This window comes from Periplaneta americana, chromosome 2, assembly GCF_040183065.1.
Source record: "Periplaneta americana isolate PAMFEO1 chromosome 2, P.americana_PAMFEO1_priV1, whole genome shotgun sequence".
Lineage (NCBI taxonomy): Eukaryota > Metazoa > Arthropoda > Insecta > Blattodea > Blattidae > Periplaneta > Periplaneta americana.
Window position 1 is genome coordinate 185,295,799 of NC_091118.1, and position 15,403 is coordinate 185,311,201.

General features: G+C 36.1%; 1 protein-coding gene across 2 annotated transcripts in view; it reads right to left on the reverse strand.

Moving 5' to 3' along the window:
- Positions 1-13,272, reverse strand: part of Prp39 (pre-mRNA processing factor 39) — an 80,975-nt gene extending 67,703 nt beyond the window's left edge. For both annotated transcript variants that reach the window (XR_011331029.1, XM_069819101.1), the window contains exons 1-2: positions 13,187-13,272; positions 295-449 (exon numbers count right to left, since the gene is read on the reverse strand). Coding sequence is in view for 1 of the 2 variants with exons in the window: in XM_069819101.1 (XP_069675202.1) it covers positions 295-449; positions 13,187-13,229 (198 nt within the window). In the remaining variant the exon portion in view is untranslated. The remainder of the gene's footprint in view (positions 1-294; positions 450-13,186) is intronic.
- Between the last annotated feature and the right edge of the window lie 2,131 nt (positions 13,273-15,403).

Below are 15,403 nucleotides of genomic sequence, written 5' to 3' on the forward strand. Positions count from 1 at the left end.
TTAGAAGATATCGTTCTGGTACCACAAGTTCAGGGCAAAGAATACTACTAAAAAGAATTGTATATAATCTTCTGAAATTTTAACTCTAGGCTACTCTTTCATTTTTGAAGAAGTAAGTACAATGGGTAATTGGAGTTGAAGCACATAGGTTTTTCTCTAATCTACATTTAATTTTATCCTATTTTAGAATATGAGGTGATGCCTTTCTTCCTCGGCTCAGTCACTCATCTGTCAATTCTGAAGTAGTATCTTGGAGTGGCAAACCACAATCTTTACTTAAAACAGAATTGTTACCTCCTGATTTTCCTCAGATTCTTCATCCGATCCAACATTGTGTGATGTTCGAGTACTTCTCTTTGATCTAGTGGTTCTCACTGGAGTTGAAGTCTTCTTACGACCTCTACTTCTTCGTGTGGCAACTGCTCTAGTTGCTCTGGTACGACGAGAACCTAAAATCAAAATCCAACTTTTAATTAGACAGATAAACAAAATTGGATCAGTGTCTGGTAGAGTTCCCGGGTAGCTCAGTTGGTAGTGTTTTGGTACGTTTAACCAAAGGTCCCTCGAAATTATTCAAACCAACTTTACCGAGAGTTATACCTGAAAGTTTGATTTGCAAAATGTAATACACAGGGGATAGCCAATGGTAGCAATTACAACCACTGAGATTTTTATTTTTATGCGGTTTTCTTTTTTTATTATTTTTCTCTACGTGTTCTATACATGTTTTCTCAAACCCTTGGAAACAATTCAACAAAAGCGAGTGCTTTAAACTACAAATGTGTGCGCAAGGTAATATAGATTTCAGAACTGGCTATTTTTCATGTTCAGTTTTTTTTCTCCACGTCCATCCATTTCCTCTAATTTTCTTGCTAGCACTGAGATTGGATCCTGCGGGCACTCTTGGCATGCATGCATACATACAGGTCTTTCACTGCAAACCCAGCATTCTCCATCTTTCATATTTTCTGTCTTCTTCTTAGTCTCTGCATATGATCCACATATATCTTAATATCGTCTATCATCTGATATCTTCTTCTGCCTAAAACTCTTCTCCCGTTCATCATTCCTTCTAGTGCATCCTTCAGCAGGCAGTTTCTTCTCACCCAGTGACCCAACCAATTTCTTTTTCTCTTTCTGATTAGTTTCAGCATCATTCTTTCTTCACCCACTCTTTCCAACACAACTTCATTTCTTATTCTGTCTGTCCAAATCACACGCTCCATTCTTCTTCATATCCACATTTCAAATGATTCTATTTGTTCCTCTTCGTTTCATTGTAATATCCATGTTTCTGCCCCTACAATGCCACACTCCGCACAAAGCACTTCACTAGTCTCTTACTTAGTTCTTTTTCCAGAAGTCCAAAGAAGATGCTCTTTTTCAATTAAAAGCTTTCTTTGCCTTTGCTATCCTCCTTATGACTTCCTGGCTGCAGCTCATGTTACTGTTTATAGTACATCCCAACAGGGGCGAATGCTAGTCACGAAAGTTAGGCTCGCTCTCTTATTCATAGAGGAAGATGGGAGGATATAATAATTCATAATTAATAAAATAATCAGACCCACATAAATAATTTATTTTATAATTATGAAATCATTATGAGTCGTGGATCATATTCGCTTATGAGATGTAGAAGTTCGATATGATATAACAAACATGGTCAACAAAACAGTTTATTTAGTTTTTTTCGACCCAGCCAACCAATGCATATTGTTATATTGAGCTGCACTGAACGAGCGCACATTTTCTCTATAATGTCTGTCTTCTCTTGAATAGTCCTTCGGGAAAATGGATTTAATAATAAGGTTTCAATAACACACAATTCCGAACTCATTGCAATACTTCAAATTAGTGTTTAAGAATTAATAATACAGCAGCAGCTAATACATGCATTCCGCTCATACAATTACATTGCACAGCACATTCCCGCTGTTAATACTGCTCTGTGTAACGTTAAATAGTTGTTGGTGTAGCTCTCGGACCAGAGCTTCAAACAACACATAACAGAAGCATGTGCGCCTAGGACGGACTAAGGAGGAAGGCACTTGCGCGCGCATCATATTCTCGCTATTTCTACGTCTTTCCTGTAGCTCCGAGAAACGAGCAAGCGTTGCGATACTTGCGGTGTGCAACCTGCGGATGGTATTACGCCTATACAGTATTCCAAAAATCAAAATAAATTTTAATGTACATAATCCCATTTTGGGAAATACACATTCTACGAAAATATTGGGCTTGCGCAGCAAGCATAGCATGCCCTGAGAAGTCGCCCCTGCATCCCAAGTATTTGAAGCTGTTCACTTGCTCTACTGCCTCATTTAGAATTCGCAAGTTTACCTTCTTTATTCTTCTTGTGACAACCATGGTCTTCGTCTTGTTGGAATTTATTAATAAAACATAATGGTCACTAATTTACACTTATGGATAAAATTTAACGTAAGTTACTAGCACTTCCTAATAAAATTATTATTTTCTTCTATTCCTCTTTTTGTTATATGTGGTTCAAGAAAATAACTACATTCTAAATATATTCAACATTAATGCTGATAAAACTGGAAACACGAGTTTCAGAGAGATCTGAAGTGATGTTGTCTTTGCTTGGGATCTCTTTTGTGTAACATGAGAACTATTTCATCAATAAGGCTGTGTCCCGCATGGGATATAGAGGCGAGCAGCAGCATTCGACTATTTCAAGAGAGAAGCTGCTTCACACCTCAGGGTGTCCACCTTGCTAACATGAACAGCAATGAGATTATCATATGTTGGTTAATCATGGCGAACAAAAGTGCAAGGGATTTCTTGTTACTAGTCAGCCCGGGTGCATTTCTTGTTTTAAAGAAGAAGAAAAACTCACCAAATGTAAATGGAAAGACAAGATTCAAACAGGATTAAAAATTTTAAATTATGGTTTATTTAACGATGCTCGCAACTGCAGAGGTTATATCAGCATCGCCAGTGTACCAGAATTTTGTCCCGCAGGCATTCTTTTACATGCCAGTAAATCTACTGACATGAGCCTATCGCATTTAAACACACTTAAATGCCATCGATCTGGGCCGGGATCGAATCCGCAACCTCGAGCACAGAAGGCCAGCGCTATACCAACTATGCTACTGAGGTCGACTCAAACACGATTGAAATGTGAGCATCGCCAGTTGTAATGCTAATTGCGAGTAAAGACAAACAAAGGCTGCTTTCATTTCCATGCTGGCATTTGAATGTTGTTGCTTGAAGTTGTCGCATGGCCCTGCATCTCATACAGGACATAGCCTAAATCACAATTATTTAATTATATTCCCGATTACTGGTTACAACCAGGAAGAATGTTCCTAAATATAATAAAACGCCAAACAAATAAGCTTTTATAAAAAGCTATAGTTTTGGGTTCAGTATATCTAATAAGTTCACAAACGTGAGTTATTGTGGAATGACCCAACATTACTCCTGCCCTGCCAGTTAAATTAAATGACATAATAATCCCTTTTACTTTATGTGTTAAAAATCTTGGAGTTTTCTTTGATACACATTTAAATTGGAACATTCAAGTAACTCTTATGCTAGTGGAAAAACTAGCAATGCCCCATTTTGATTATTGTAACTTTTTAATGACTGATCTCAATGTCAACCAGTCACAAAGATTACACCGTATTCATAATTCTTGTGTTCGCTTCATCTGCGATATCCATTGCACTGACCACATTAATCCATCCGGAACAACTGGATAATACCCACGGCAGAGCAATGTCGATAGTCGACATTACTCGCTGGCCACTAGTCACCAGGCCGTACCGAGCCGTGCCAAACAAAACACAATCGAAATGGTGGTAGTAAAATTCGCGACTATATTCTTAAATAATTCACTGCATTAGTAAAGTGCAAGACTTCTGGCTTCAGTTGCATTCAAACAATTATAAAATACGATAATTTGGTCCAGGGAGCATCCGGTTTTGATGCAGAGATAATATGTTTGGCTTGTTTCTTAAATAAAATTACGAAATGGCGTTCCTGTGTTTAACATGTAATAAAAAAAGAAATATTTCAAAACTGTTGTCTCGAGACTCTCATCTAAGTCACGTAATCTACTTCAATATATTTGCGCAAACAGTGGTGCTATCTCTCAGTAATGTTCAGAATGAAGGAGGTAGAGAGAGAAAAGAAACAAATTTCTCCCTCCAACGACGCCACACACCAACGTCGTGTTCTTATGTTGGCAAGATTGTGTATTTACTTAAATTTGGTGCTAAACGTAACGGCACAGTTCAAAGATACCGTGGGAATTCTCCAGTTTAGCAATCCATCCTTCCAAACTCTAAATTGGCTTCGACTTAATAAACATAGAAATTTTCATTCCCTTGTTCTCCTTTTCAAAGTCCTTCATATCTCTACACCTACCTACCTTGCCTCCTGCTCCAGTTACCTATCATATCACAATCTCTAAACACATACACAAAATAGCCGCATACTAGCCACACCAACACACAAAAAAATCAATGTATTCATCATAGTTCACTATCTTGCTATTGAGCTTGTGGAATATCCTACCCAGTGATATCAGCCACTGTTGGAATTTACAGTATACCTATTGAAAAACAAACTAAATAAGCAGCTTCTTACTGAATAGAGTGCAATGCAGTAAAATGAATAGGCTATTTTAAACTTATTGCAAATGTTCCAAAATTACTGTCATCCTTTGAGGAGTTTAATGGTGAGAGGAATGCGGTTCCGACTAGTCTAGTGCACTACTGGAGTGGGAGGGAACAGTGACAGCGGCAGTCTGGAAGGAAGTACAATCATACTGAAAACATTCGCCCAATTTACGAGAGCATTATGCCTATTAGTTTTTTAACGTATTTTTGGCGAGATAGAGATACAACCATTCGTACTTACATGTTCAGTGAAGGAAAGTATTGTAGAAAATTTTATTTATTTAATTAATTTATTTATTCATTTATTCACTTATTCATTCATTTATTTCATTCTGGTGAAGTTAAGGCCATCATACCACCAGAAATTTAATACAATAAAATAAATAAAAAGAAAAATCATAATACAACTACAATAATATAAATGAAAAGAAGAATCATACTATAAAATTTAGTGATTAGTAGAATTGAATTAAATTTGTGAAGTAATCAATTTAAATATACTGTAGGCTACTGCTGAACTCACTTGAGAAGTATAAGTACTTAATTTGTATTTTAAGATATCACCAACAAATGATTTTCGCATTACATTATAGGATACCAATACCAATTATACATATTCTAAAATTCCAATAAAATAAAACCAGAAACTTTTTTACAGCATGTTTCCTTAAAAATGACTTGTAACGGTGAAATATTTAATATGAGTAATTCATATAATATTAACATAGCTGACATCAGAGAGATGTTTGAGCAAAAATTTCAACAATATATTTAATATATTAATAACAAAACCATATAGGCCTAGGTAAACAATATGTATATATGAAATATTCACACACTACTACAAACTGAAGACTGCATATTTTTGGACGATTAATACTTCCCACTCCGCTCGGCTCGGCTTGGCTGTAGCAACAAAAGAATCTAACTGCAACCCTCCCTCACCAATGGCAAGAATACCTCAGGTCCCAGCGCTAAACTCATCGGAGGAAGACAGTAGTTACTGTTTTGTGGGGCAATTCACAATACCAGAGCGGCAGCTTTTCACATATGCTAGTTATGCATTAACTCGTTCTTACGGAATTGAAGGGGTGGAGAATAAAAACTCTTCTCTTTTCTCTCTTATCTATCCATTTCCTCTCTCTTTTTCCTGTTCTTCTCACTTTCCACTACCTTCATTGAACTTTTATATCCACACATATGCCTTTATAATTTACTTTTACTTAAGCTTATCATATTGGAATCGCCACGATCAATCCTGAAATCTTCTGCGTGACAGTCTCTCACCTTAACCATTAGACCACACTGTTGAAAAATTAGATCTTAAAATTCTTCACAAGATGTTCTTTTGATAACATATTTCAATTATCAATTAAAATTTATCGATGCATGTAATACAGAAATAATTTCAATTTCAATTTTACAAATGATATTTGTGTAGATCATAATTAGGATTTTGGTCCACACCCGTGGAGTAATGGTCAGCGCATCTGGCCGCAAAACCAGGTGGCCCGGGTTCGAATCCCGGCTGGGGCAAGTTACCTGGTTGAGGTTTTTTCTGGGGTTTTCCCTCAACCCAATACGAGCAAATGCTGGGTAACTTTCGGTGCTGGACCCCAGACTCATTTCACTGTCATTATCACCTTCATCTCATTCAGATGCTAAATAACCTGAGATGTTGATACAGCGTCATAAAATAATCTAATAAAATAAAAATAAAAAAATTAGGATTTTGAGTAGGCCTAATCTGTGTTCTGGACAGGTTGGATTACTCAAAAGCTTAATTCTGATCATAATCACCACGTAAGCGTAAAAACTCAGACCTGCATAGAGGTTTATTAGTGTTATTACTTCAAAACTTCACAGTGACAATTCATCAGTATGAATGAAAACAGTGAATAATCAAAGTTGAATAATAAAATTACATATTATGTATATTATAGGCGGTTAAATGAGCGTTGGACCGCCGATTTTGGAATAGACACCGACGCACTTAGGATAGGTTAGGCTTTTATTATCCCGTCAAGATGAAGGTGAAAGAGATTGAGTGTGATTTTTTGTTTTATATGTTGGCAATTCAAGTGCGTCCAAAATCGGCAGAAGTCGCTCAACGCTCGTTTCACCTTATAGGCCTATTTGGGTATGAATACTTCCTCAATCTGCAAAGAAATATTCATTCATATAATATACTGAGGGGGCCTTAAGTCCCCAGGAACCCCCATCAGACTAAACTAGCACAAAGCTAATTCCCTTCAATTGAAGAGTGTGATTCCAAAATGTGTTCAGTCCATTTTTATGGAAGGACTGGGCTAGTTTTTTTTTATCCACCGCTCTACAGACTGAGCGAGTTTTCAAGTGAAATGCACAATAACACAACATTTTAGACAAGAATTGGCATTGTTTTGGAAGAAAACAAGCTTAAAATATAATGATAGAGGTCTAAAAAAATCATATATAATATATGTATAAATCATTGTCATATATATCATATTGTCATATCTTATTGAATTTGGTATTCCCAAGAAACTAGTTCGATTAATTAAAATGTCTCAGTGAAACGTACAGCAGAGTCCGTATACGCCAGTTTCTATCTGATGCTTTTCCAATTCACTGCGGACTAAAGCAGGGAGATGCACTATCACCTTTACTTTTTAACTTCGGCTTAGAATATGCCATTAGGAAAGTTCAGGATAACAGGCAGGGTTTGGAATTGAACAGGTTACATCAGCTTCTTGTCTATGCGGATGACGTGAATATGTTAGGAGAAAATCCACAAACGATTAGGGAAAACACAGAAATTTTACTTGAAGTAAAGCGATCGGTTTGGAAGTAAATCCCGAAAAGACAAAGTATATGATTATGTCTCGTGATCAGAATATTGTACGAAATGGGAATATAAAAATTGGAGATTTATCTTTCGAAGAGGTGGAAAAATTCAAATATCTTGGAGCAACAGTAACAAATATAAATGACATTCGGGATGAAATTAAACGCAGAATAAATATGGGAAATGCGTGTTATTATTCGGCTGAGAAGCTTTTATCATCTAGTCTGCTGTCAAAAATCTGAAAGTTAGAATTTGTAGAACAGTTGTATTACCAGTTTTCTTTATGGTTGTGAAACTTGGACTCTCACTCTGAGAGAGGAACAGAGATTAAGGGTGTTTGAGAATAAGGTTCTTAGGAAAATATTTGGGGCTAAGAGGGATGACGTTACAGGAGAATGGAGAAAGTTATGCAACACAGAACTGCACGCATTGTATTCTTCACCTGACATAATTAGGAACATTAAATCCAGACATCTGAGATGGGCAGGGCATGTAGCACGTATGAGCGAATCCAGAAATGCATATAGAGTGTTAGTTGGGAGATCGGAGGAAAAAAGACCTTTGGGGAGGCCGAGATGTAGATGGGAGGATACTATTAAAATGGATTTGAGGGAGGTGGGATATGATGATAGAGACTGGATTAACCTTGCACAGGATAGGGACCGATGGCGGGCTTATGTGAGGGCGGCAATGAACCTTCGGGTTCCTTAAAAGCCATTTGTAAGTAAGTATATATATCATATACAGTATGTATAAATCATAAAAATAGTCAAATGGACTGAGCGAGATTTGGGATCACACTCCTCAATTGTTTTCAGCTGTTTCTTCAATATTATCAACATAACTTAGTGTGGCATTATGAAAGTTTCACACTAATTACCTTAATTACGGTATTTCTGTTAGGTACAAATGCATTTACATCCTTGGCTTCTAGTAGAGTCATTATCATAAACATTAAAAATGCCAACACTAATTTCACACTGCAAAATAAGGGTCTAAAGTTGCTGTAAAATTGGAGGCCAGCAGAGGGGTACACGAATATGACAGGTTAGGTTAATTTAAACTTTTTGTATGCCTTACACATACAAATCTGACAGGTTATGTTATCTTAGGCTTTTGTGATGCCTTGCATAAACGAATCAGTGACAGGTTATGTTAGTTTAGGCTTTTGATATGCCTTGCATATACTCAAATTTGTCTAAGAATGTGTCTTTTTTTTCTTTTTGTCCATCTTTTTTTGGTAAATAACTCTATTGTAAAGATTTGCTAAAAGCTTACATTAGTTTATGTTATGTTACGTTAGCTTAGCTTAGAAGGCATCAAAGCCCTCTATCGCAGCGGTCTACAAGATTGGGACAATAGTGATTGAATTCAGGGATTTTTTTTGTTAGTGACGTCAGTACTGGTCAGTGAAAAGCTACTGTAATAGCGGATGTAGGCCTACAAACGAAGTTACATTACGAAAACTGTATTTTTTTTTTTATTATTACTTGCTCTGGTCTATTCTTGAGTGTTTATTTAGTTTATATAAGTAATGCGTTCTTCACATTACATCGTAAGTATCGTGGGTTTTATATCCCTATGTTTCCTTCTTTCACTAGAAACCGTAACATATTCACCTCCATCAAAGTAATTTATTACATTTTCAAACAATTTTTCTTTCTCCAAATGTATCCTTATAAAAACCTTACATTTTCAAATCCATTTCCACAAAAAATCTGTTACAAATTCAACGATTATCACTTCCAAAATCATTATAATTACCTGTGCACTAGTTTATCCGCATTATACTTTCGCCATAAACCTTATAATATGTTAGTTAGTGGGGTTTAAAAAGGGCGCGGCAGCTACTCTAGCTATTTGCGCCCTTATCTAAAATTCTTCAAAACCAAAAACATAAACAATACAATAGGCTGAATGCTAACACAAAATTAAAACACGCTGTCACAGTAAAAATGAGGTACACAACCTTATATTATGTCTAAACCGTAAAAAACAGACAATTCATAACAAACACTAGGGTTGCCAACTTCTTTTCAAGAAAATACAAAATTTCACATAGAAAATTGAAAAATTATTCAGTTCCGTTACCAAAAAAAAAAAAAAAAAAAAAAAAAAATGCTAATTCATTCTACACTTTAGGAGTTAGACCTACGTTTAAACTAGAATATTCTGAGACATAATTTGACAAGTGTAATAGTTGAAGTGGACTGCAGCTTGCAGTTCTGATTTGATTAGGCGTGTTGTGCTTCTCTTTCGAACATCTGTCCAATTATTGTTCGTGAGATGAAACACCCTCTTTGTATGAGTACTACTATACTTGAAATAAAACTTGCCAGTTTTTCCAGATTTATAACATTAACATGGTTTGATTTTAAATAGGTGAGCATTAAAACCCATTTGTGGCAAACATTACCTTCTACAAAGACTGCACATTTCAATGCATCTCTTGAGCAACAAACTCATAAATTATCATTCACGGCAAAATCAAATGTTTAGAATAAAGATTTTTACATACAAAAATAAGAACGAAAAATACGGTAGCCTGTTAAAAACATTTGGGGCAAATAAGCTTACGGGAGAGTTGGAAACCTTAACAAACACAGATACGAGTATCAGTGTTAAAATTTAAATTATTGTTTATTTAACGATGCTGACAACTGCCTAGGTTATATCAGCATTGCCATGTGCCGAAATTTTGTCCAGCAAGGGTTCCTTTACATGCCAGTAAATCTACTGACATGAGCCTGTCGCATTTCAGCACACTTAAATGCCATCAACCTGGGCGGGATCGAACCTGCAATCTCGAGCACAGAAGGCCAGCGCTACCAACATATCAGTGTTAAACATAGTGCTTACGATATGAGTAGCTAGTTCAAAAGTGGCATATAATATTACTACTACTACTAAATGAGGGGTTCACAACCAGAGTGGACCAAGTCCTTCTGGAATAATTTTGAGAAATTGAGTCTTAAAGTTCCTGGCTCATGCTTAGCAACCTTCACCTTCCATAGGAAATGCTGCCCTCTGTGGAGTAACAAATGAGTTATGAACTTCGTTTGTTATGGCAATGAATAAATTTAAGTTTTCTTCATCCCAGATTGTATTAATCCACAAACTGATCACTGGTGGACTTGGTCCACTCTAGTTGTGAGCCCCTCAAATAATAATAATAGTAATAAGTTAATAATATTTTGTGCGAGATCGTGCGTATTTGCTTGTTTTCCGCACAGAACCAATACGCGGTAAGTGTGAAATACCACATTCACTATTCCCAACGTAACACACAATAATTTCCCTCTTCTTACCGCTTAAGCGCGACATTCATTTTACTGCTTTAGGCTTTTAACACATTATTTTTAGAGACGTTTAACATAGTAATAATTATAAATTGGAAACTTACCACTGAAATTTCACCTAAATTGCAATGTTAATTATTGTTTTTAAGTATTTGCAAAAATTAAGTAAAGTCTACTACTCCACGAAACTTATTGCATTCCTGATACAAGTAACATTAAGGAAGCCGTGAAAAAAATCAACGAGATTCCAGATGCCAATGTTATTACTAAAATATGTTATATAAATAATATTGTTAAAATATTAAAATGAAAAAATAAATCATTACATAACCTTACAGTTTGTTTTAAGTTCGCATTTATAGACTGAGGAAAAAAAAGACAGACATATCACGGCCTGCGGAGTATAGTAAACACAGAAAACATTTTACAGCAACAATGTTGAAGAAAGATATTTTGGTGTTCCGAAGTTGGCGTCATTAAACAGAAACCAACATGGAGATTTCATTGCAACTAATTAGAAATTCGTCTTTCAGGTATGTAATAAACTATCTTCGCACAAAATAATGTACGATACACGAGCTGTATGTTTGTTTTCATGTTCTCGGAAATTAAAAAAGCTCAACTACGTTTCGCTTTTTCAATCTTTTCCTCGAACATGAAAACATCAACATACCGCTCTTGTAACGTATATTACTATTATCCAATTTAGTTTACATGGTAGAGTTAAAGTCTTGATTCATTATCTTCCACTCAACCAGGTCTAGAATATGTAAATAGCTGGCAACTTTAAACAATTACCATACGTCCGGTCCGGTATTGTGCACTTATGCCACTTTTTCTTCAGCTAAACTATCGCACAATTAGTTCTCTTCGTACTCAGCTTACACACCTTCAAGTGTTTAAAGCTCTTAAAGTATGGATAGAACAGCTCATCCTATCGGATCCCGGCCACTTAGTCACTCATAATGAGTGCACCTCTGTACATAGTGCGTTGGACATTGTGCCACTGTCACATATTCTGTGACACAGTACATGAGGGTAAGCCACCAAAGGGAAAACTGAGAGGTAGAACTTAAAGTGAGGGGATTTGATTCGGCATCGGAACTGGAATCCGGTATGGCTTAGTGGATGAAGCGTCAGCCCATAGAGCTGAAAACCCGTGTTCGAGTCCTGGTGCCGGAGAGAATTTTTCTCTACTCTATCCATCCTTTATCATATGATAACGCAGAATTCCTGCACGGAAATATCATATGTACTTCGGTACATAATAATAATAGGCCTACCAATATAAGTCTGGTGACACTACTAACGTCCCACGCTAGTGTACACCAAAGCTATGCCTTGCATATATCAATCTATGGCAGGTTAGGTTAGGTTTGTAAATACGCTTTTGTTATGCTATGCATACGGCGATTTTTTGTTTTGTGATATTGTCAGTACTAGTCACTTCTGAAATCACTAGAACTGTGCACTAGTTTCACTTCATTTCTTCTCGCGGGATTTGTTTTTTGTTCATTTGTATTCTGGTGGTGTGATAGAGAAGGCCAGATTAAATAAATAGAACAATGTATCATAGAATTGACAGCATTCGCCAGCATTCAAAAACCTCATAAAGAATTGCAATTATAACCTAATTGAGTGACTCAGTGCCAGAGTTGCCTAAGCCACAATTACACTCAAAAGTTATTGACGTCTAAACTCGGGCCTCGTTTTTTTAAAACTATATGCTCTCAATTGGAAATTATTCCTCATTTAGGCCTCTCTAATCTAATATTTATCTAGTACATCGACTTTGGCACACATATAAATGATAATTTAGTCATTTTAGGGCGCGCTTCCGGACAGGGGCAATGGTATTTCCTCTAAGGTTAGAGCCCAGTTTAGGTGTGTGTGTGTGTATTAATCTAACATTAGGGGCTAGAAAATATTGAGAATAGGAGAGATGTTTATATGACTTTATCCCTTTCTTTTTTAATTAATACACACGCACACCTAAACTGGGCTCTAACCTTAGAGAAATGTCACTGCCCCTGTACGGAAGCACGCCCCTAATTAGTACACAAAGCCGACTCTGCTACTGTTCTACTTGTATTTAACTTATCTTTAAGTATTGCTCATCATAAGGCAATTTTGAAATAATCACAATGACCAAAAGAGTGCCTAATAAGACAATAATGAATATGAAATATTTTACTAAACCTAAATTGATAATAACAACGTTCACTAAACTCAAATAAGATTAGAGATAACCACAAACCGTGATACCTCGGGAACAAATCAAAAGTCCACCAAATAAAAGCAATTCAGAACGATTCTATGAACTCCAAATCAAGAAATTAATGACACACATCCAAATTCGATATCATGCTATTCATAGACTACTAAATAACCATAAATGTATAAATATTTACCAGTTTCTTGAAGAGAAACGCTACTTTCCTCACTAGACGCCATTTTCTATACGAAGCATAGGATGAACGAGTTCCACAAGTTCCAACTTCCCATAATAGCCAACATACTAATACAAATTTGAGCACTCCAAATTCTTTCCTCCGAAATAGTATAATTAAAAATATGAATATATTTGTAAAAAAAAGCCAAAAGAAATCAATTAACAGCATTAAACTCCGTTAACCACTTATAAAATATATCATTCAAATATACATGAAGTTTCATCTTCCAACAGCGATAATCGACTTACTTTCGGTAAATTTTTCGCTAGAATTTACGAACGTGACAAGTTTTAAAAAGTTTTGTCATATGCCATTACTAATTGCTTTTAAAAACAATAACCTAAGAATTAATACAATGCCAAAATGTCTTGGTCTTCATTAGCCAGTGAAGGACAAAAGTAAAAACTGCATTACATTGTTCTTATCTGGAATTCAGAATACGTACGTTCATTTTTATAGGGATTGTACATTGTAGTTTTATCGGATATAATGGGATTACTTCGGGTACATTTGTATGTTTAATAAATATAATTATATTGCTTGGTGCGTCTAATTTCGTTATAAGATTTAATTTTCTTTTTCAATTTTATTTGTTCATTTTTCAAAGCTGCCAGTTAACACGAAATGTCTTTCTTTATAGCAACCTCAGAAAGGCGGGAAGATAAAATTAACCAACGCCACCTATAGGTAAATTGGAATTATCCTTTGAGGATTCTATGATTCTATCAGAGCAGAGCCATCTCTCTGATTCTATCCTCTCAAGAGTTCTCTCTTGGTGTAAAATCAACTACAACGAGCTAGAAGTTGATCAACTACCATTAATAATAGCCCTGATTGCAACACGTTGCCCGATTGTGATGATCATACACTGATTGTGTTCACGGTTAATCAACGAGAGTTTAAACTCGTTGGGGCCAGCGTGCCCAACTCCAGAAAAACGAAATTCGCTACAGAGCTGCCAAAATTCCGCTAAGGTTGTGGGTACAAAATAAATACGGAGCAATCAGATATGTTATGTTAAATGATCACAGAAATAGGCTTTATTGTATTTTCTGATATAATTTATATTGTCTGAACTTATTTGTGATTAATTTGTAACACTGCTTTGGTGATACAGCATCGCCAATTTCAACATCGCAATATTGGATTGTGCATTAATGCCAACGAAATTAAGCTCAATTTTCCGTGCCATATGATTCAGTGTAATATAGGCCCCTGACTATTTCATTCATATGCTACTACAATCTGACAACATACCAGGGTGCGAATTAAGATTTTTTGTTGAGGGGGGGGGGAATAGAATCCTAGATAGAGAATACCACACATAAAATTATTATCCTCATTCGATACGGCTCAACACTTGGTCGCACTGAGTTACTTGTCTTGCATCTTGATTGTAATATCCATGAGCAGGCTTAAGATAAGATGTGTAATTCGTAGTTACCGATATTGATTGTTGTCAGCTTGCTGGTGATGATATAATTTTCTTTGCTTACTTTATACTGTACTTTATAAAGTATACTCGTATTAAAACAATTATATTGTGTGAGGGGGGGAATAGAAGTTATCCCTGGTAGGGATGTTAATATGAATTTATGAGAGGGGGATAAGTTTCCAACGGGGGAAAATCCCCTCCATCCCCCCCGTTAATTCGCACCCAGAAACATACCCACCACCCTCTATGGTTATCTAGCGTCTGAATGATATGAATGTGATAATACCAGCGAAATGAATCCAGGTCCATCACCTAAAGTTACCCAGCATTTGCTCTTAATGGGTTGTTGGGAAAAACCTCAACCAGGTAACTTGTTCCAACCAAAATTTGTACCCGGTCCTGCTCATTTCACGGTCAGAAAAGCTAATTGTTACTCCACAGTGATGAACATTACAAAATTACATTGAAAAGTGTTGGGGGGGGGGGGCAGATTGTTTTTCTTCGCTGGAGTTAGCAGTGTCTGAGCAGGCAGGAAATCTCCCTCAACTCCTTCTACTCCATTACAAAATACACCCTGTGACAACATGTGATAATTTTTAACATATATTTTATTTAAACACCAAAGATTGCTTACAAATAGTTTGTACACTTGCTGACGTCATTTCTTCTATTGACAAACCGTCATGTTATTATCAGTCATTATTCTATCACTTGATAGTCCATTGGTGCTATTTAACTAC